A 22810-nucleotide genomic window follows, 5' to 3' on the forward strand; every position below is an offset into this window, starting at 1 on the left:
CCTGGTGACATTAGCCTCGGGCAGACCCGCCGGAGGAGGGGGTCGCCAGGTTCCCGTCTGCTTTCGGGGGCGGATCGAGCGGGAGACTTTTGTGCATTCGTTTTGATATTTGGGAACCTCTCTTTTTTTCCTCCCTCGCCCGCTGCCGGGCATGTCCTGATCTGGCGGCCGCTCCTACCACCTCGGGCTGAGGAGCAGAGCCGTCCCCAGCGGGTCTCCCTGCTGCCTGACTTTGCAACACCGCGTTCCAGGAGCACCGGCCTCGGCGACGGAGGAGGCGGGGGAGCCGCGAACACCCGGACCCAAACCCTGACATGCTCCGGGGCGGAGAGGAGGAAGCCAGGAGCTGAGCGCGCCGCGGGGGCTGCTTCGCCCGCCGGCTCCGAGCGCCGGGCTCCGGGCGCCCTGCCCTGCGCCTGGGCGGCAGCCTTGCTGGTCTGGGGAGCGCCCCCCGCTTCCCGCCTCGGGGGTCCGCGGCCGGCAGGACCATGCTGCTGAAGGAGTACCGGATCTGCATGCCGCTCACCGTGGACGAGGTAAGCGCCGCGCCCGGCTCGGCCTCGCCCGCTCCGGGATCCCCGCCGCCGCCTCCCGGCCCGCGAGCCCCGGCGGGCGGCAGGAAACCCAGGTGGACCGTACCTCGCAAGCCCGAAGGCTGGAGGAGACAAGGGGGGGCATTTGCGGCTTCCACTTGTCACCCTAGGGGGGGAGGGCGGCGCTGGGTGGGGCGGCGGACTCCGGGCGGGCTCTTTGGGGGCGCCCAGAATCCAGACTGTTGGGATCACAATGAGCCAAAAGGAGTGGGTGCGCCCCCTCCCTCCAAATAAGAAAATGAATAAAGCAAACCCAAGGGCCCCCAGCGCGCGCTGTAGCTGGGGTGCGGGGGGCACCCCGTCCTGGCAGTGGGCCCAGACTCCCCTCTGCGGTCAGGTCGGGGTGCGAGCAGAAGCCCTGCGCCCTCGGGATCTGCAAGTCCCGAGCCCCGCGTGGGGCACCTCGGAGCTCTAGGGGGAGATTTTCCGGGTCCGACTTCTCGCCGTTGCCGCGGGCTTGGGCGCAGCTCCCGGCACGTCAGCCCATCGAGGCTCCCAGACACGGCTCCGTCCTTTCGCAAACCGCCTAGCTCGGAAACTTTCTGCGTCTCTTGTTTCTTCCGCCGCGGGGAGCTTGGTGGGCCCGCGAGCCGAGAGCGGCGGGGCCTGCGGCGCGGCCACAGGAGGGCGCTCCAGCACGTGGTGCCGGGGCCGCGGCTGCCGGCTGGGGGCGTGGGGCTCGGGGCTCGGGGCGCGGGGCGGGGGCTCGTCCTCCACTCGCGGCTCTGCTGCCCTTCTCCCGATCCTGCGAAGCTGCGAGCTCCGGCATTCAGGAAGTGGTGACTCAGAGAGGATTATTCCAGCCCCGGCTTCCCTTTCTTCCCCTTCTTCCTCCCCACCTTTGTGGTGATTTCACGACTGCTGAGCGTCTCTGTCCAGGGACAGCCAGGGAGCCTAAAGCCAAGCAAGCCCACGTGAAACTCACTAGGGTGGTTTAATATGGCAACACACATGAAATCAGCGACCCAAACAGTCTTTATATTTAAATCCGGTGCCTTGAAACTATCAGATATGTCATTGAGCCACTACTTGGTGAGAGGGGCGATGTGCTTTGGGGAGAAAAAGACACCCAACTGAGAACGTGGCTGAGCTCACTCACAGGGGATGTCTGGATTTGCCATCTGGACCAACGGTTAAGGCAAGACCGAAGTACATTCCAAGACAAGATCAAAGTAGCTACCAGTTTACAAAACGTATCACGGGGACGCAGGCTGCCAAGGAGGGAGAGATCAGCTCCCACCAGAATGATCAACCGAGTTTTGGAGTTCCTTGGCATTTGAGGAGGCAGCATTTAAGCAGGGTCGGGAAGGGTGGATGCCAGGTGGGTAGGCAGACATTCGAGTTGTATCCGACCTTGAACGTGGAGAGGCAGCACATAGCTTTGTGGAGAAAGAGAAAGGCAAATGAATGGGACTGGTGTATAGGAGTCTTTCCAGAAAAGGTGGAGATCTTTCCACCTTGTAGGCAGCTGAGCTGGAGTAGTTCAGCTCGGAGGCGTGGATCCGTCTACTCTATCTCCTCGTGACCTTGTTTTTTGGTAGGAGTTAGGACTCTAGGAGCAATGCTGGGACTGCGTGAAATACACAGAAAATTGCAAGTAATAATCAAGAAAAGAATCAGTTCTAGAATCTTCTCTACTACCTACAAAATCTCTTTATCCTAGTTGGCTCCCTTTTCAGGCTTTCTGAAACACTCAGGCAGATGTTTTTCCCATTCTATTTTTGCACAGAAATACCCACAGGTACACCGTGGGGTAATTATATTTGAGTGATATAGGTGGAGGCCCTTTCTTTCTTTCTTTTTTGTGAGATGGAGTTTCGCTGTTGTTGCCCAGGCTGGAGTGCAATGGCTCCATCTCTGCTCACTGCAACCTCCACCTCCCAGGTTCAAGCGATTCTCCTGCCTCAGCCTCCTGACTAGCTAGGATTACAGGCATGCACCACCATGTCCGGCTAATTTTTGTATTTTTAGTAGAGGTGGAGTTTTGCCATGTTGTCTGAGCTGGTCTCGAACTCCTGACCTCAGATGATCTGCCCGCCTCAGCCTCCTAAAGTGCTGGGATTGTAGGCATGAGCCACCTCGCCCAGCTGACCCTTCCTTTAATTGGCCAACATAATCAGACTCATTAGACTCCGCCTGTACTATAATTATATAAATTCTTCATTGTATAATTCATTTGGGCTAATGTATGATTCAGTTTTTGTAAGGTTCATATTCTGAGGTCATTTTTTTTTTTTTGTCAGAGAAGCAGGAGGGCAATTTAGATTAATAGATATTTCCAATTAGAAGAATTCAGATTAGCTAAATCTGATGATGGCTGAAGAAATGAGGCCTAGTTTGCCAGCTGTTAAACCCCTAGTGTCTGAACTGACAGTAAATCCCACCATCTCCATCATCTCCTTTTCCACTGAGCTTAACATTGAAAACTAGGAAACAACTTGGGTTTCTTCAAAGAAGATGTTTAGGTAAGATGTTTAGTCAGGCTTTGGAAGCCTGACTTTTCTTTTTCTTCTTCCTTTTTTTTTTTTTTCTGAGACAGGGTCTTGCCCTGTCACCCAGGCTGGAGTGCAGTGGTGTGATCCTGACTCACTGCAGCCTCCATCTCCTGGGCTCAAGTGATCCTCCCACCTCAGCCTCCTGAGTAGCTGGAACAACAGGCGTGTGCCACCAACCCGGCTAATTTGTTTACTTTTTGTAGAGACAGGGACTGGCTATGTTGTCCAGATTGGTCTTGAACTCTGGGCTCGGGTGTCCTCCTGCCTCGGCCTCTTAAAGTGCTGGGATTACAGGCATGAGCAATTGCACCCGGCCTGGGAGCTTCACTTTTGCTTCGACTCTTGGGTGGCTCTGGACCTGATTCAACCTACGAGGAACCTCTGGAACTTGTTTCTGTTTAACCACCAGAGTTCATGGGTAGCGGTGTCCATACTTTTGAAAATGAAGCCAACGCTCGCGCTTTGGAGAGTCAGCGAGAGAACCAACACTTTGCCTGCTCCTGGGCCTGGCCTTACCCTTTGTCTCTCATTTAACCCTCTGATGGCGGCGGCAAAGGAGCATTAGTGGCGCTGGTGTGTTATTATCCATATTTTGCAGATGAATACATTGAGATTCAGAAAGGTTAGGTAATGTGCTCCAGGCCACGCAGCTGGTTAATAGCCAAGCCAGAAGGAAAGCTTGGTGAAACCCATTTGTTTTTCCTTACTCTGCTTTTGCCTGTCACTAGTATTTAATCCAGCAACAGGAAAAACATTTCTTGAAAACAGATCAAGTCAGCACTATCAACTACATGAAAAATCAGAGGCCTTTTGACTTGCTATAGATGGCACTGGCTTCTATTTCTCTAGCCTTATTTTAACACAGAAAATGTTGCCTGGTTCCAGGAAGAAAGAACAGCTCTGGGAGATCAAGAAAATAAAACTGAACTGCGGTCTAGATTAGAGTGTTGGTAGGGTTTTCAGTGTATGTGTGTGTGTGTGTGTGTGTGTGTGTGTGTTAGATGTTAATTTCAGAGTAAAGAATTAATAGAAGTAACATTCCATAAATTCTAATTAAAAATTAATCCCTCGTTTGTGTTCAAGGTAGTGGCCTCTGAACTCAATATAAGTCTGTTGGAAAGTTTGAACAGGAAAAGTTTCTGAGAACTGAGAGTTGCTATCCAGAGACAGTTGTTATTATCTTCATTTGAAACACTTGGTGACATAGATTCTAGAGTTTTTGTTTGTTTGTTTGGTTGTTTTTTTGAGATGGAATCTCACTCTGTTGCCCAGGCTGGAATGCAGTGGCATGATCTCAACTCACTGCAACCTCTGCCTCCCTGATTCAAGCAATTCTCCTGCCTCAGCTTCCCAAGTAGCTGGGATTACAGGTGCCCACCACCAGCACCATGCCTGGCTAATTTTTGTAGCGACGGGGTTCCGCCATGTTGGCCAGGCTTTTCAGGTGATCGTCCCGCCTTGGCCTCCCAATGTGCTGGGACCACCGCGCCCAGCCGATTCTAGAGTTTCAAACTTAAAAGGACTATTGAAGCCGGGCGTGGTGGCTCACGCCTGTAATCCCAGCACTTTGGGAGGCCGAGGCGGGTGGATCACGAGGTCAAGAGATCGAGACCATCCTGGTCAACATGGTGAAACCCCGTCTCTACTAAAAATACAAAAAATTAGCTGGGCATTGTGGCGCGTGCCTGTAATCCCAGCTACTCAGGAGGCTGAGATAGGAGAATTGCCTGAACCCAGGAGGCGGAGATTGCGGTGAGCGGAGATCGCGCCATTGCACTCCAGCCTGGGTAACAAGAGCAAAACTCCATCTCAAAAAAAAAAAAAAAAAAAAGGACTATTGGAGATGATTTATAATCAAGCCATTTTATTTTATAACGAAGTCTAGACCTGTAGAAGGTGCAGTTAAGTTGTCTACCTCATAAGAAACTCTAGGCTAGAACCAGGTCTGATTTAAGCCTCAAGGTGATTCTATTGTATGGGATTCTCCCTCCTCTGGGATTCCTTGCTGGAAGAAAATATTCTCCCGAGGACCCATGTGTAAAGCAAGTACAGTGGTTCTAGTCTCTAGCTGAAGGTGGCTGGGGACTCTGACTTTGTGTCTACTTAGCGGGACACACAGGATAGCCCCATTGGAACCTACTGGAAGGGTGACCCACCTCCTCCCCCAGCCACTCCTTGGTCCCAGGGAGTCACCTGCTCACCAAGGAGGCTCCTTGGAGCACAGTCTGAAGATCACCCTGCACCCGCCACCCTCACCCCAGAGGTACTTGTTAGTAAAATGAGTGTCTCGCAAGAGATGCTCCTAATGTTATCTAAGGCAGGAATCCTTTTGTTTTCATTGCTTTCTTTACTGTTTAACAGTTCTTGCTCAGCAGTTCCTGTTCTGACTGCATTAACATTAATGTGTGTACTTCTGGGGATTGATTTGTGGTCTTTAGGGATTTGGTGCACGATGCAGAAAAATAGAAACACTTCGCTCCTCTCCCAGAAAAGAGAAAGGAAAGAAAAGAAAAACAGCTTTTTCATACAGAGTATTCTTTGTTCTTTGCCCTGGCACGGAACCAGTGCACTTCACCCAGGCTCCCTCAGGGTCCCCGGAGAGTTTTGTTGCGCACATTTCTGAGAACGGATTTGGGATGAGGGGTGGCATGGGCTCTGGAATGGCATGAATAGAGATGCCGAAATGTCGAACAGTGCTCCTTGTTCTCTGCTTTAAACCATTGTTGCTGGGCGTGGTGGCTCACGCCTGTAATCCCAAGACTTGGAGGCTGAGGCGGGCGGATTGCCTGAGCACAGGAGTTTTCCACCAGCCTGGGTAACATGGTGAAACCCCGTCTCTACTAAAATACAAAAAATTAGCCAGCCGTGATGGTGCGCGCCTATAATCCCAGCTACTCGGGAGGCTGAGGCGGGAGAATAGCTTGAACCCAGGAGGCGGAGGCTGCAGTGAGCCGAGATTGCACCACTGCCCTCAGCCTGGGTGACTGAGCCAGACTCTGTTTCAAAACAAACAAACAAACAAGCAAAACAACAACAAAACACACACCATTTTCCTGAAAGGCATCTGCAAACAGACCAAGGCAGAAATTATTGAAAGGAAGAGATTTTAAGGTTGCTGTTGGCATCAGTACCTCTGTCTGGTATAAAAATCTTATTCTGAATAAGATAATTGTATAAAAAGTTTTCTCAAGAATGAGCACGATTTTGAGGTTGTTGTTATTTAAGTTTTCTGTTGAGAAGGGACCACGGTCAGGGTCACGAGTGTGATTTCTAGGTGATCCAGGTAGTTTCCTTGGCTTGTTCCACAGCCAGGGGACAGTGGAGGTTTGCCCAGCTATCTTGCAAAGCTCCGTTTTTTGTCATAACCGGTACAGGGAAAGGAGGGCGGGTTAATAGGTTTGTGCAAACCTTTCAACACTAATGGAACAGACAAGGAGCAGATGCTGTCCTCCTGGCTGGTCAGTGAAATTGACTCTGTCCATGGCTGCATTTTCCCAGTTACTTGGGTGGGAGTACCGGGCACAGGAAACAGATTCAGCGAGCAGGGATGCAAACTATTGTTAACAAAACCCTGGTTAAAAGTAGGTAGTAATTGGCCAGGCGCGGTGGCTCATGCCTGTAATCCCAGCACTTTGGGAGGCCAAGGCAGGTGGATCACAAGGTCAGGAATTTAAGACCAGCCTGGCCAATATGGTGAAACCCTGTCTCTACTAAAAATACAAAAATTAGCTGTGTGCCTATAGTCCCAGCTGATTGGGAGGCTGAGGCAGGAGAATCGCTTGAACCTGAGAGGTGGTGGTTGCAGTGAGCTGAGATCGCACCACTGCACTCCAGCCTGAGCGACAGAGCAAGACTCTGTCTCGAAAAAAAAAAATAATAAAGTAGGTAGCAGTTAACTTTTGCTTTTCTTACTGTGATATGGAGGAAGTTCCTAAGGCTCTTAAAAGTCAGTTTAGAAACCTTCTGTCTGATTGCATAAGTGTGACTGATATTCCAAAGCTAAGTAACTAATACTCATTTCAGAAAGGCTGTTTTAGGTGAATGGAGAATATTATTTATTGTAGACAATAAAATAATGTTTTTTCCCTTCCCTTTCCCTTTCCTTTCCTTTTTCTTTTCCTTTCCCCTTTCCTTCTCTTCTCTACCCTCTCCCTTCTCCCCATCCCCTCTCCCCTCTCCTCCCTTCCCTCTCCCCTTTCCCCCTCCCCTCTCCCCCCTTCCCTCTCCCCTCTCCCCCCTCCCCTCTCCCTTCTTTTTTCTCCTCCCTCCCCTCTCCCCTCTCCCCTCTTCCCCCTCCCCCTCCCCTCTCCTCCCTTCCCTCTCCCCCCTCCCTCCCTCCCCTCTCCCCTCTCCCCTCTTCCCTCTCCCCCCTCCCTCCCTCCCCTCTCCCCTCTTTCCCCTCCCCTCTCCCTTCTCCCCTCTTCCCCCTCCCCTTTCCCCTCTTCCCTCTTGCTCTTGTCACCCAGGCTGGGGTGCAGTGGTGGTATCTCAACTCACTGCAACCTCCACCTCCCAGGTTTCAAGCAATTAACCTACCTCAGCCTCCTGAGTAGCTGGGATTACAGGTGCCTGCCACCATGCCCAGCTAATTTTTTTTTGTATTTTTAGTAGAGATGGGGTTTCACCATGTTGGCTAGGCTGGTCTCAAACTCCTGACCTTGTGATCTGCCCACCTCAGCCTTCCAAAGTGCTAGGATTACAGGCGTGAGCCACTGCACCCAGCCTAGAATAAATTGATGATACACTTTAAACATTCAACCTCAAACATTCTTTAAGCGCTTCCCCTCTCCTACAGATGTGTACGTATGGGATGGGGAGGGGGAACCACAACGTTTCAGGTTTTTAAAAAATATAAAAGTGTATGCACAATGACAGGCAGTAAACGTGGTTTTCAGGAGCAGTAATTACTGGAAAAGTACGTCTAGGTTCATTGCTTTGGCGGCCTGAGTGAGACCGCAGCACCCTGGCTGGCTCCTGGGGGCTTTGGCCTGCTTTCTGTTGCCTGGAGGTCTGTAGTGTTAGGCAAGTCTGAAAACTTTTTTTGAAAACAAGTAACACTTTTGCCCCAGTTCAGAGAAGCAGACTGAGTTCTAGAAATCAGCTAACTTGTAGCGAGAAGCTTTTATGTCTCTAACAAATTCAGCCCACTGGGAGAGGAAAAGGAGAATTTCAGACTAGAAATAAGGAATTTTGTGGTATTCCCAAGTGAAAATTTTTCCTGTAGGTTACAAGGAGGATGAGACACAAGTATATTATAAATATTAAAACGGACAAACTAATCATATCTGCAAAATGTAAAGTTGTCTAGAAAAACTATCTTGGAAGCTTTACTTTTTGTGCTATGCAACCTGGAATTTACAAATAGCATCCAAACCATTCAAATGAACAGGGTCGCAAGGCTGCACACCGCCAGGGGGCGCCATTTACATGGGACCCAGTGGGAAGAGAACAGTGTGATGGCCTGCAATTGACCAACCTGCCTTTTACCGCCCTTTCATGCTCCTAACCCCGCTGCTGTCCTGGGTTAGAGCTTGAAAGTTTATACCAAACTCGTGGGTTTATAAGTGAAACATCACACCCTTAGCATCGTCTTTCCTGACGCTCCATCTACAGCAGCTTTCCCCGTCTAAAATAGCTTTCCCTTGGCTGGGTGCAGTGGTTTACGCCTGTAATCCCAGCACTTTGGGAGGCTAAGGAGGATGGGTCACTAGAGGTCGGGAGTTCGAGACCAGCCTGGCCAACATGGTGAAACCCCGTCTCTACTAAAAATATAAAAATTAGCTGGTAATGGTGGTAGCGCCCCTGTAATCCCAGCTACTCGGGAAACTGAGGAAGGAGAATTGCTTGAACCTGGGAGGTGGAGGTTGCAGTGAGCTGACATCCAGGCTATACTCCAGTCTGGGTGACAGAGCAAGACTCCATCTCAAAATAAAATAAATAACATAAAATAAAATAGCTTTCCTTTAATATTCTCCCTGATCATTTCCCCTATTATCTACCTCTCCACACCTGTTTATTCCTTCATAGCATTTATTGCAATTTGTACTTACTGTGTTTACTTGTTATCTATTGCCGTCATTATCTTTTCAACATGTAATCCACATGAGAAAACACTGATATGATCTTTTATTTATTTTCACACTAAGTCTTTGAAATCGGGTGTGTGTTTTCTGTGGACACACATCTTAATTTGCACTGGCTACCCGGCAGTGCTCAAGGCACATGAGTGGCTTGTGGCTGCCGTATTAGACAGTATGGCTCTGGTGCTTAAACTTAGGGTCCACGCTTGGTAAATACTTGCTGAGAGAATGGATAGGAAGCTGAAAAAAACGGAAACCTTTTAAGGAACCCTGATCCTCTATGTCCTAAAAAATCATTTAAAACTTTTTCACTTACATTTTATACTGCTTGAAATTTTACCAGTTAGAGATTCTTTTGTATTTAAAACATCTTCATTTAAAAAATTTCTTGGCCGGGCGCGGTGGCTCAAGCCTGTAATCCCAGCACTTTGGGAGGCCGAGGCGGGTGGATCACGAGGTCAAGAGATCGAGACCATCCTGGTCAACATGGTGAAACCCCGTCTCTACTAATACAAAAAATTAGCTGGGCATGGTGGCGCGTGCCTGTAGTCCCAGCTACTCAGGAGGCTGAGGCAGGAGAATTGCCTGAACCCAGGAAGCGGAGATTGCGGTGAGCCGAGATTGCGCCATTGCGCTCCAGCCTGGGTATCAAGAGCGAAACTCCGTCTCAAAAAAAAAAAAAAAAAAAAAAAAAAAAAAAAAAATTTCTTAGTGATACCCCTGAGAAGTTTGAAATCAGTCGTATATATCTAGGAGTTATTGTAATCAGACTACTTTCCTCCCGCCTCCCAGAAAAGGATGTATATTAGTTTTCTTTCCTTTTCTTTTTTTCATTTTTTTTATTTTTTTTTTGAGATGGAGTCTTGCTCTTGCACCCAGGCTGGAGTACAATGGCATGATCTCGGGTCATTGCAACCTCTGCCTCCCAGGTTCAAGTGATTCTCCTGCCTCAGCCTCCTGAGTAGCTGGGATTACAAGTGCCCACCACCATGCCTAGCTAATTTTGTATTTTTAGTAGAAATGGGGTTTCTCCATGTTAGTCAGACTGGTCTTGAACTCCCGACCTCAGATGATCTGCCCACCTTGGCCTCCCAAAGTAAGCCACTGTGCCTGGCCATATATTAGTTTTCTATTGCTGTGTTACAAAGATCACAAACTCAGTGGCTTAAAACAACGTGCATTTATTAGCGCACAAATTCTGTAGCTCAGAAGTCTGGGTATGGCATGGCTGGATTCTCTGCTCAGGGTCTCCTAAGGCTGACGTCAAGGTGTCAGCCAGCCTGCCTTTCTTTCTGGAGCTTGGAGTTGTCTTCAGGGCTCACACCGTTGTTGGCAGAATCAGAACGCGGTTCCTTGCAGTCTATGTTAGAGGCTGGCTCCTAGAAGCCACCTGCCATGTCCTGCCATGTGGCCCTCTCCACAACATGGCAGTTTGCTCTTGCAAGTCCAGCGGGAGAGCTTCTACTGCAACTTCAGATCTCTCCAACGTGCTGTCTCTCACTTCTCGACTCTTTTCCAAAAGGGCTCACCAGTCAGTGGGAAGCTTGGAGGCCATTCTGCCTCTCTTAGGGATATTAGCTGAATCCAGTTTCCAGTGGAAGAGAGAAGTAGTTATTTCTTGAATCTGGAAAACAGGGCTATGGAAGTTGCAGACTGACATCAGGACACCATCCATTCACAGATACTCTATTGAACTCCTGCTCTGTGCCGGGTGCTGGGCCTGGAGTGGCTAACAAGGCAGGTAGGTCCCTGCCCTCTTGGAACTCCTAGGCCCGAGGACACTGGAGAGGTTTTATTGCCATTTAAAAATAGATGATGGCCATGGTTACACAGCTCTGTAAGTGTATCAGGAATCACTGCATTGGTATGTAAAATACATCTCAATAAAGTTGTTTTTGAGAAAGAAAAGTGCTTACAGATTTGTTGGAGCAGAATAGATACCCATGTTCAGAGAGAGAGAGAGAGAGAGAGAGAGAGAGAGAGCGCACCATTGAGAGGCAGAGAGTGCTGAATTTGAATTCTGCCTAAATGGAAAGGTTACCTTCCCCGTCCTTAAGGAGATGGCTCTGGTTGTCTTGAATTTAGACAGCCTTCCAGGGAAGGAGGTTCTCTTCTGCAGCAGTGTGGGAAAAAAATCTGCCAGATTTGAGCCAGAATGACTGCAATTTAGGTCAGGACATGATACTTAGAGGGAAAAAAAGTAATCATGGCTTGAATAGGTGCCCTAAGGCCAGCTACAGGGCTGCAGGGGTCCGGGGAACCTTCGTTGTCAGAGCTAAGGATCCTTAGGAGTCCCTACAAGGGGTTGGAGGCTGTGGCTATCGTGAGTGGAAGAACCAGCTCCGGGAGGAACCCAGGATTGTTCTGGCTCTGATTCCAGGTGCATGTCTCTGCTTTCTGTGAGCATTGAATGGGAAATCACGTGTTAGCTGAATAAATCCCAGAATACACATTCAGGAGGAGATGGTTCCACATGGCACATAAGTCCTTTGTATGTCTGGCAGATGTCCTTAAGCCTTCTTCCCATCAAGGGCTTTATTCTGACGGTGGCTAACTGGCTATTTAAACCCCATCTCAATAGTGTCTGTCTAGGATGGCAAAAATCACACCAGGTTTTGCTGGGCAAATCTCCCAAGTGGCATTTGCTAGAGGAGAGCCCCACTGCAGGGGACACACTGTCTTGTTCACCGGCTTGGCAAACTGTAGTGGAGGAAGGAGTTTGGGGTCACCAACCACTTCCTGGCTGACTGCCTGAGCCACATTTTACAAGACTGTTTGTTGACTTAGAAATACTGAACCAGAGCTCACCAAGATTTTGACATCAAGATAAAGTGACTCATTCTTTCATTTCCCAGCATTTTGACAAAAGGGGCCTCTCTTAAAACTCCTCATCGGACGTTAGTGGAAGTCGACTCATGCATCTAAACATGTGGCCAACGTAAGTTCTTGGTCAGATTGATCTAATGAATTTTTTTGGCTTGTGGTGGTTTTTTTTTTTTTTTTTTTTTGAGACGGAGTTTCGCTCTTGTTACCCAGGCTGGAGTGCAATGGCGCGATCTCGGCTCACCGCAACCTCCGCCTCCTGGGTTCAGGCAATTCTCCTGCCTCAGCCTCTGGAGTAGCTGGGATTACAGGCGCGCGCCACCATGCCCAGCTAATTTTTTTTGTACTTTTAGTAGAGACGGGGTTTCACCATGTTGACCAGGATGGTCTCCATCTCTTGACCTCGTGATCCACCAGCCTTGGCCTCCCAAAGTGCTGGGATTACAGGCGTGAGCCACCGTGCCCAGCCCTGTGTTTTGTTTTGTTTTGTTTTGTTTTTGTTTTTTAGAGACAAGTTTCACCATGTTGGCCAGGATAGTCTGATCTCTTGACCTCGTGATCCGCCCACCTTGGCCTCCCAAAGTGCTGGGATTACAGGCCTGAGCCACCAAGCCCAGCCTCTTTTCTTTATCTTTTTAAGTTTGGGTGAAGTTTAGCTTTTTAGAATTTCTGTTTATTCCTGAGCAAAGAAAAAAGTCATCATTCTTTAATTCCTTTAGCATCATATCTGACCATCTTTAGGGTGTTGTTTCTTTTCTAGACTGAATCACTCAGAGAAATAAGATTGGCCAAACAAATGTAATTTGATGATAGCCTTTAATAATGTTGTTTAAGTACCTAATCTAAGCCACTAATCTCCAAAGACTGTTTCCCATGTCATTTTACACACACACACACACACACACACACACACTCAGTTCTAATTATATTTGCTGTATTAAGGCCAGATCCAGGTGTTTCTGAGCATTAGTTTGTGTGTTTTTATGTTGAAAATAACTATGTATTTATATATTGGTGAGATGGAGTCTCACTCTGTTGCCCAGGCTGGTGTGCAGCGGGGTGATCTCAGCTCACTGCAACCTCCGCCTCCCAGTTTCAAGTGATTCTCCTGCCTCAGCCTCCTAAGTAGCTGGGATTTCAGGTACCCACCACTGTGCCGGCTAATTTTTATGTTTTTAGTAGAGACAGAGTTTCACTATGCTGGCCAGGCTGGTCTCAAATCCCTGACCTCAGGTGATCTGCTCACCTTGGCCTCCCATAGTGTTGGGATTACAGGAGTGAGCCGCTGTGCCCGGCCAAAAAAAATCCAATTTCTTAGAGATTAAATAACCCTTCAGGATCATGAAAGGAAATAATTAGAGAAAGGTGATGTTCTGTCCCAGTAAGAGAAGAGAATGGTCCAGAAATTTTATCTCCCATCAAATGATCAATTTTACCCAAGTATTAAACCAAGTGACATTCTGCATTTTAACTCTAATAAATGAATCATATTCCTCTTTGAAAATACCTTTTGTAGTTCGTGCTCTAAAAAGAGAACCGCCCCTACACTCTTGGAAATTATTCCTTTTAATGGCAGTAAAAACCTTTGGCTTTCGTAGGCATCATCAGCAGAGATGTTAGCGCGTGAGCACCTGTGAGTTTCTCAAAATTAGTATCTGAAAATAATGGGAACAGACAAGCTGCACCATATCTTTGGCACATTTTGTTGAAAACTTAAAATTCTTCTGGAGGTAAGCAAATTGGAAGGTATTAAAAATGATCAGAATGTACTATTCAGAGTTAAGTATTTACCCTTCCATCTGACATGCCTGTGCCTTGAAAACCCCCTGCTCAGTTTTACTTAGCAGTGCCTCCAGATCCAGTTTCTAAGCTACACAGGCAGATTAACATTATTCTTTTATAGTCACACTGCATGTGGACTAAAATAATTTTTTTTAAGAGACCAGGTCTCACCATGTTGCCCAGGCTTGTCTCAAACTCGCGAGTTCAAGTGATCTACCGGCTTTGGCCTCCCAAAGTGCTGGGATTATAGGTGTGAGCCACTGCGTCTAACTGAAATAAATATTTTAAGATTTAACATGGTTATTATTTTGAAAATGGAACTCTAAAAGACTTTTCAAAATTCAAAATGATAAAGAATGTTAAAAATAAAAAAAAAACACCCCAAAACCTGCCTTAGGTTCTGCAGGGGAGATTCAGAAATGTTTTGCTTTGTATCAGCACTATTGAAATAAATATGTTGTTACCTAAAAGGACACTATTTGAATGGGACTGCACTTAATTGGATGTGTATATCCTGGTCAGTTTATTATTAGTGTTTATTGTTGTTGTTTTTTTTTTGAGACAGAGTCTTGCTCTGTCGCCAGGCACCAGGCTGGAGTGCAGTGGCTCAATCTTGGCTCACTGCAATCTCCACCTCCTGGGTTCAAGTAATTCTCCTGCCTCAGCCTCCCAAGTAGCTGGGACTACAGGTGCATGCCCCGACGCCCAGCTAATTTTTGTATGTTTTAGTAGAGACAGGGTTTCACCATGTTGGCCAGGATGGTCTTGATCTCTTGACCTCGTGATACACCCACCTCGGCCTCCCAAAGTGCTGGGATTACAGGCGTGAGCCACTACACCTGGCCTAATGTTTATTGTTTTTAAAAAAAATGTGTTAAAATGGCCAGGTGTAGTGGCTTACGCCTGTAATCCTAGCACTTTGGGAGGTCAAGGCAGGGGGATTACTTGAGGTCAGGAGTTGGAAACCAGCCTGGCCAACATGGTGAATCCCTGTTTCTACTAAAAAATACAAAAATGTTAGCTGGATGTGGTGGCGCACACCTGTAATCCTAGCTACTCAGGAGGCTGAGGCAGGAGAATTGCTTGAACCGAGGAGGCAGAGGTTGCAGTGACTGGAGATCACACCACTGCACTCCAGCCTGGGCTCCAGAGCAAGACTCCACCTCAACAACAACAACAAAAAACAAAAAAGGAAAAAAAAATAATAAAAGAAAAACGTATTAAAATTCACATGACGCAAAGTTTGCCATCTTAACCCTTTTTGAGTATACAGTTTTAGTAGCATTAGGTACATTTACATTGCTGTCCAACCATCACCATTACCCATCTGCAGAACCGTTTTCATCTTGCAAAATTGAAACCCTGTATCCATTAAACCCTAAATCCCTGTTTCTCCAACCCAAAGTTCCTGGCGACCACCATGCTACTTTCTGTCTCTGTGAATTTGACTACTCTAGGCATCTGGTCTGGTTGTTTTTTTTTTTTGATTGGTTATATTACTTATCATTAAACTCATTCATCATTTCTTGAAACAAACCCAATCAACTTTAATGAGAGCTAACTAGAATTTTTTCTGAATTCTGCCCTCTGTTAAAGGAAGAAAATGACAACATGGACCCATATCTGTATGTGGGTAGCATTAATGACTCAGTTAGTGACCTTCACCTTTGCAGCAAGCGACGTACTTGGCAACTCTAATTTAGAAATATTACTGTATCATCATTTAACAGAATTACTTACTAAGGTAGAAAAATACTGATTTTAGATGCATTTCAAACAAGCAGGGTTGGCACTGACCAGTGTTCTTTTAAGGTAGAAGACAGAATATTTGACTAAAGACAGTGCTGTGGCAGGTAGAAATAGATATTATTTATACGCCTTTTCTGAGTAAGGAAAACTAGTTAAAATGTTAGCTTAGTTTTTGGGATTTTAGAAATGTTTAACTCAAGAGAGAAATATAACTTAATTCAGTGTAATGGCATATGAATAAGTTAACTGTGTAACATTTCATTCTTGTCAATTCTCTTAGTGATGTCTATGAATAGAGCTTTCAGCTCCCTATAGCAGTGACCTGGGCTTTATTAGATTTTGTGGTACAATGGTCCTGCCACTTTCAAGGAGCAGTTTGTCATGGACGCTGTCCAAAAAAGTATCTAGAAAAATGTTAATTTTTCAGAGTTTCAATCCAGTCTGAGAAGCATTTTCCTACCAGGGACAAAAGCTGTTTCTTAAACCCTTAATGTTACCAAAACATTACACATCTACACCACAAAGGTTACAGAAGGCCAGTCTCGGTGCTCATGACTGTAATCCCATCACTTTAGGAGGTCAAGGTGGGAGGATCGCTTGAGCCTAGGAGTTTGAGACCAGCATGAGCATAGGCAACATAGTGAGAGACCCCATATCTATTTATGTATGTATTTTAAAACGTATAGTAAACAATGCTCTTATTAAACTGGTAATTAGCAATTAAAGTAGAAAAACATCACTGGATAGATGCCTGAGAAAAGGGATCTATAATCATCTGCTTATCTGGACAAGTCTTTTGTTTTTTGTTTTCCTTTAAGAGATAAGATCTTGCTCTGTTACCCACGTTGGAGTATAGTGGCACCATCATGACTCATTGTAACCTCACACTCCCCGGCTCACTCTATCTTCCTGAGTAGCCAGGACAATAGGCCTGCACCACCATGTCTGGCTACTTTTGTCTTTTTGTAGAGGTGGGCAGGGAGTTGTCTTGTTACATTACTCAGGCTGGTCTTGAACTCCTGGTCTCAAGCAAATCTCCTGCCTTGGCCTCCCAAAGTGCTGAGATTACAGGTAAGAACCACCACACCTGGCCTGGACAGGTTGTTTTGAAGACGGGGGTTATCACTAGAGAAGTTTGCGCTTGAGTCGATGAGCACGTCTTCTGAAATGTGTAAATTTCCTATAGTTAGCACTCCGGTGGCGTGGCCCTCCACGAACATTTTGCTGAGTTTTCCCTGACTTGAAATAATAATGGCAACGTTGGTGCTGATGAAAAGACTGATGTGGCCCTTACATCCCACATGAATCATCATCCTCCATAAAAGTGACGCAGTGGATGAGAGTGGTTTTTCTAAATACTTAAAAACGCAGTGGGCTGGGCATGGTGGCTCACACCTGTAATCTCAGCACTTTGGGAGGCCGAGGCAGGCAGATCACAAGTTCAGGAGTTCAAAACCAGCCTGATCAACTTGGCAAAACCCCGTTTCTATTTAAAAAAAAAAAAAGAAAGAAACAAAACGAAACAAAATGCTGTGAAAACAAGACAGGTTTAAAGATATAAATGTGGTTATTTACTTCTGCCCCCCACTCAAGTGCCAGGAGTTTGGTGACTAGAATTGTATCTAGTCATCGGCGTGCAGATTGTACCTTGCAGGCTAGAGACTCAAACCCCGGGCTATCGAAGGCCATGATAGAGGCTCATTTTTTGATAATATGTTTTTGCTGCTCATGAAGACGCATCATGTTCAAAATGAAAAATCTTTAGATTCAGGACTTAACAGTTCACCTCTTTTGGATTGTGTTTGACGGAAACTTGGACACAGCTGAGTGTAATTATGTTTTTCAGCAGTATGACTTATAATACTGCAGATATGGGCATACTTTGAGATTTTTTTTTTTTGCCCAAATTTGGCTGAAAAGGAGCTTAGGGGTGGTGGTGTGTGCATGTGTGTTTTTAAGGTAATTAGGCTATTAGGGGTCCAAGGGGAATAATCCCCTTAAGCCTTTTCAAGAAAAACACTTTTGAAGGGTTAAGTATATTTAATGTTAGCCATTATTTATGTAGGTGCTCAGCCTTTTGACCCTGTTCTCTAGGAGTTGTTTCTTTTAAATTTTGGTTATGTTTGTCAAAAACATCTTATTTTTTATTTTTATTTATTTATTAATTTTTGAGACAGAGTCTTATTCTGTTACCCAGGCTGGAGTGCAGTGGCGTGATCTCAGCTCACTGCAACCTCCGCCTCCCAGGTTCAAGCAATTCCCTGCCTTAGCCTCCTAAGTAGCCGGGATTTCGGGCACCTGCCACCACACCTGGCTAATTTTTGTATTTTAGTAGAGACAGGGTTTCACCATGTTGGCCAGGCTGGTCTTGAACTCCTGACCTCAGGTGATCCACCAGCCTCAGCCTCCCAAAGTGCTGGGATTACAGGTGTGAGCCACCGCACCTGGCCTTATTTTTATTTTTTGAGATGGGGTCTCACTCTGTTGCCCAGACTGGAGTGCAGTGGTGCAATCACTGCTTACTGCAGCCTTCACCTCACTGAGCTCAAGTCTCAGCCTCCTGAGTAGCTGGGACCACAGGTGTGTGCCACCACGCTGGGCTAATTAAAAAAAAAAATTTAGAGACAGGGTCTCGCTATGTTGCCCAGGCTGTTCTTGAACTCATGGGCTCAAGTGATCCTCCTGCCTCATTCTCCCAAAATGCTGGGATTACAGGTGTAAGCCACTGCGCCTGGCAACCATCTTATTTTTTACAGAGGGAGTTCAGTACTGGTTCTTAGATCAAAAGCAGCCAGATCCCTGGTATCACAGAAGCTTCATGATAGGTTCATGTATTTTTCGTCTCCAGAATGGCCACCTCAGGGCTGTCCTGGCCAACAATCTGTTCTGTAGATCTCAAGAAGGAAGTGCCCCAAGGGTCTTCCAGGCCTCTCTTGTTGAGAAAAGTAAAGAACAAAGTAAAAAGTTAGAGTGGGCCGGGCGCGGTGGCCCACGCCTGTATCCCAGCACTTTGGGAGGCCGAGGCGGGTGGATCACGAGGTCAAGAGATCGAGACCATCCTGGTCAACATGGTGAAACCCTGTCTCTGCTAAAAATACAAAAAAAATTAGCTGGGCATGGTGGCGCGTGCCTGTAATCCCAGCTACTCAGGAGGCTGAGGCAGGAGAATTGCCTGAACCCAGGAGGCGGAGGTTGCGGTGAGCCGAGATGGCGCCATTGCACTCCAGCCTGGGTAACAAGAGCGAAACTCCGTCTCAAAAAAAAGAAAGAAAGAGAAAAAAGATAGAGTGGAGAAATTAAGTCAGGGTTAATGGATTGGATTTTAGGGCTGTGGTCCAGGCTTATGTTGCTTTTTGCTGAGCTTAGGATCTGCCCTGGACATCTCTCAAAATCACAGGCTGGGGTAAAACCTGCTCACCCTGGCTCAGACCAAAGGACTTTGTAGCCACCTCAAGACACACGTTTGGGTGTGTCTCATCTCCAATCAGGATGTTCAACTTGCTTTCGGCTTTTCTTTTTTTTTTTTTTTGGAGATTGAGTTTCGCCCTGTCGCCCAGGCTGGAGTGCAGTGGCACAGTCTCAGCTCACTGTAACCTCTGCCTCCTGGGTTCAAACAATTCTCTTGCTTCAGCCTCCCGAGTAGTTGAGATTACACACACATGCCACTATACCCAGCTAATTTTTGTATTTTTAGTAAAGACAGGGTTTCACCATGTTGGCCAGGCTGGTTTCGAACTCCTGACCTTGTGATCTACCTGCCCCCCAACAGCAAGTATTGGTAAAAAAGTGACTGTGGTTTCAGACCATGAATTTTAAATCATTTTAACTAGGCTCAAACACATCTTTGTTAATCAAAATAAGAACTATTACAATCAACACATTTTTGCCAATGAGAAATAAGTCTTATGTTTTTCCTGTAACATAAAAATCCTTGCTTTGGGATTCAACGGACTCTTGGAAAGGGTTTTCTGCATCCTGCTGGTGTGGAAACGTTTTCCCTACAAAAAGTTGTTGAGATGCTTGAAGAAGTGGTAGTCAGTTGGCAAGAGGTCAAGTGAATGTGGCGGATGAGGCAAAACTCTGTAGCCCAATCGGTTCAACTTTCTAGGCGCTGGTTGCGCGACATGCGGTTGGGTGTTGTGAAGAATTGGTCCCTTTCTGTTGACAAGTGCCGGCTGCAGAGTCGCAGTTTTTGGTGCATCTCATCGGTATGCTGAGCATACTGCTCAGCTGTAATGGTGTCGCTGGGATTCAGAAAGCTGTAGCGGATTAGACCAGCAGCAGACCACCAAACAGTGACCGTCATCTTTTTTTGGTGCAAATTTGGCTCTGGGAAGGGCTTTGGATTTTCTTTTCGGTTCAACCACTGAGCTGATTATTGCCAGTTGTCATAAAATCTACTTTTCATTGCACATCACAATCCGATGGAGTAATGGTTCATTGTTGTTGCATAGAATAAGAGAAGACAACACTTCACAATGACAGTTGTTTTGATTTTCGCTCAGCTCATGAGGCACCCACTTATCTAGCTTTCTCACCTTTCTGATTTGCTTCAAATTTCGAATAACCACAGAATGGTCGATGTTGAGTTCTTTGGCAACTTCTTGCGTAGTTGTAAGAGGATCAGCTTTTTTTATTTGTTTGTTTTTTGAGATGGAGCCTCACTCTACAGCCCAGGATGGAGTGCCATGGTGCAATCTCAGCTCACTGCAACCTCCGCCTCCGGGGTTCAAGCGATTCTCTTGCCTCAGCCTCCTGAGTAGCTGGAATTATAGACACATGCCACCACGCCCAGCTAATTTTTGTATTTTTAGTAGAGATGGGGGTTTCACCATGTTAGCCAGGCCGGTCTCAAACTCTTGACCTCATGATCTGCCCACTTCGGCCTCCCAAAGAGCTGGGATTACAGGCATGAGCCACCACACCCAGCAGAGGATCGGCTTTGTTGATTGTTCTCAATTGGTCGTTGTCAACTTTCGATGGCTGGCCACCACGCTCCTCATCTTTGAGGTTCTTGTCTCCTTTGAAAAACTTCTTGAACCACCACTGCACTGTACATTCTTTAGCCATTCCTGGGCCAAATGCATTGTTGATGTTGAGAGTTGTCTCTACTGCTTTACGACCCGTTTTGAACTCGAATAAGAAAATCGCTCAGATTTGCTTTTTGTGTAACATCATTTCCATAGTCTAAAATAAATATAAAATAAACAGCAAGTGATAAGTCATTAGCAAAAAAAAAAAAGCAAGAAATGCGTGAAAATGATGTATAACATAACCACATTTATTTAAGAATGTATTCCAATATCCAATGGCAAATTCCAGCAATGCAAAAACGTACCCCTGGAAAGAGGCATGGTCACTTTCAAACTTGATTTTTCTTTCATTTTTACTCTACGCTTTCATTTGGTGGCACACCTTTGCATTTTATCTCCCTGAACCAAAGTACCTGTAAATTGCTCGGAGCTGGGGTTTCTGGTTGAGGTTGGTGCAATACTGTGGAAGAGTGTGGACACAGAAGACCTAGTCAGTCCTGGCTGTGTGATATCCATGATTTGATTGAGAAAGACTCATTTTCCTGGGCCTTACCTGTTCATTTTCTCAACTGTCAAATGCCCCTCTTTTGGCTTGTATTAGGGGCTAATCTCATGTAATATGGAGCCTACTCTGCAAATACAAAGGGTCATGATCATTGTCCATTTGTAGGGGGTGTGAAAACACCTGATGATCATGCTGGGGTAGATACTGTCTCACTTTTAAACGCCTTTATTTTAGTGGGATTCTCTAGTTCAATAGGTATTTTGGAGTCTCTGCTTTTCAAATGGCCTATGGGAAATCCTGAAGTGTCCATAGGATCTAAGTTTGCCCAGTGGGAATGTCGTGTCATAGTCATAAAGGCTTAAGGATTAGTTTATTTCCAGCCCTGCAGGGGCTATAAATTGCTACTGTAAATTTCATTCTCCAGCACCCTGATGTTTATGTTGCTATGGTGGTGTGTCTCTTGCTCGGGTGACAAGATTGCCATTGGAAATAGGCCAAAATAACAGCCTAACAGGTGGCTGTGCTTTGGGAAGTCATTTGTAAAACTATTTTGCGAATAAATCTGGTGCAAATAAGTCACACGACTGTGCCCTTAACTGTAGTTTATAGTTTAGCATGATTTTTTTGCTTAAACGCACTCCTCCCCCTTTCCGTTTTATATATAGACTTTTTTCCTCTTTCAAGTAGTGCCATGCTGATTTCCTGTAGTAACACAAGGAAAGATTTCAGCTCATTTTATTTAGCAGTGAATGTCCTTTCCTTATTTTGTGTAATCGGAGTCCTCTTTCTAAAAATAAGCCTTCTTTTCCTAATGTGATTCTTATTATAGCTGATGTACTCTATGTAAATTAAAGGCCTTCTTTTAACATGCCCATTTTAATTGATATATGTTTATTATATATAACTATATATAATAAAATACATATATAAATATATAATAAAAGTAGATTTCCCTGTAGGGTCTAATTCTTAGCGAACGTGGTAGCAGAAATTGTTATGCTTTCACCTGCCAATTATGATTGTTTTCTTTCTTTCTGTTTTTTCTTTTCTTTTCTTTTTTTTTTTTTTAGATGTAGTCTCACTCTGTCATGTTACCCAGGCTGGAGTGCAGTGGCACAATCTCGGCTCACTATATCACTGCAACCTCTGCCTCCCAGGTTCAAGCGATCCCCTGCCTCAGCCTCCCGAGTAGCTAGGATTACAAGCATGCGCCACCACATCTAGCTAATTTTTGTATTTTTAGTAGAGATGGTGTTTCACCATGTTAACCCGGTGGTCTCGAACTCCTGACCTCAAGTGATCCACCCACCTCGGCCTCCTAAGGTGCTGGGATTACAGGCATGAGCCACCACGCCTGGCCAACGTTCTTTCTTTTAAGATGAAATCATAGAAAGAACCTGAGTATTAAACCAGTTTAACTTCCTACCCACTGTAAGAGTCCTTCCTACAATAATGTTAGATGGCAATCATCTTGCCTCTGGGCTTAATACCGGCCATCGCTTGGGTGTGGGCTCTTTTGGTAATATAACCTCTACGATTTTCTTCTTTGATTTGTTGGAAGATGCTTTCTCATGCTTAGTTGATACCTGACTCCTTGCAGATTTCAGGATCGTTTGTACCACCATAATGACACAAACACAAGCTGCTTCCGCATGCTGACTCTTTAAAAATTTAAAGAAATCTGTAATGTTATCCTTTGATCTTCTCAATTCCTTCAGAGATTCAATTTATGAAATGCTTTGGTCTCCCT

General features: G+C 46.0%; 1 protein-coding gene across 1 annotated transcript in view; it reads left to right on the forward strand.

The window, feature by feature from the left end:
• The first annotated feature begins 431 nt into the window (after positions 1-431).
• The window catches only part of PITPNC1 (phosphatidylinositol transfer protein cytoplasmic 1), a 321334-nt gene continuing 298955 nt past the window's right edge, over positions 432-22810 (forward strand). The window contains exon 1 of the mRNA XM_064369485.1: positions 432-536. Coding sequence (XP_064225555.1) covers positions 489-536 — 48 coding nt within the window. The 5' untranslated portion in view covers positions 432-488. The remainder of the gene's footprint in view (positions 537-22810) is intronic.

Source organism: Aotus nancymaae, unplaced genomic scaffold, assembly GCF_030222135.1.
Source record: "Aotus nancymaae isolate 86718 unplaced genomic scaffold, 86718_ANA_hifiasm-v0.15.2.pri h1tg000089l, whole genome shotgun sequence".
Classification (NCBI taxonomy): domain Eukaryota; kingdom Metazoa; phylum Chordata; class Mammalia; order Primates; family Aotidae; genus Aotus; species Aotus nancymaae.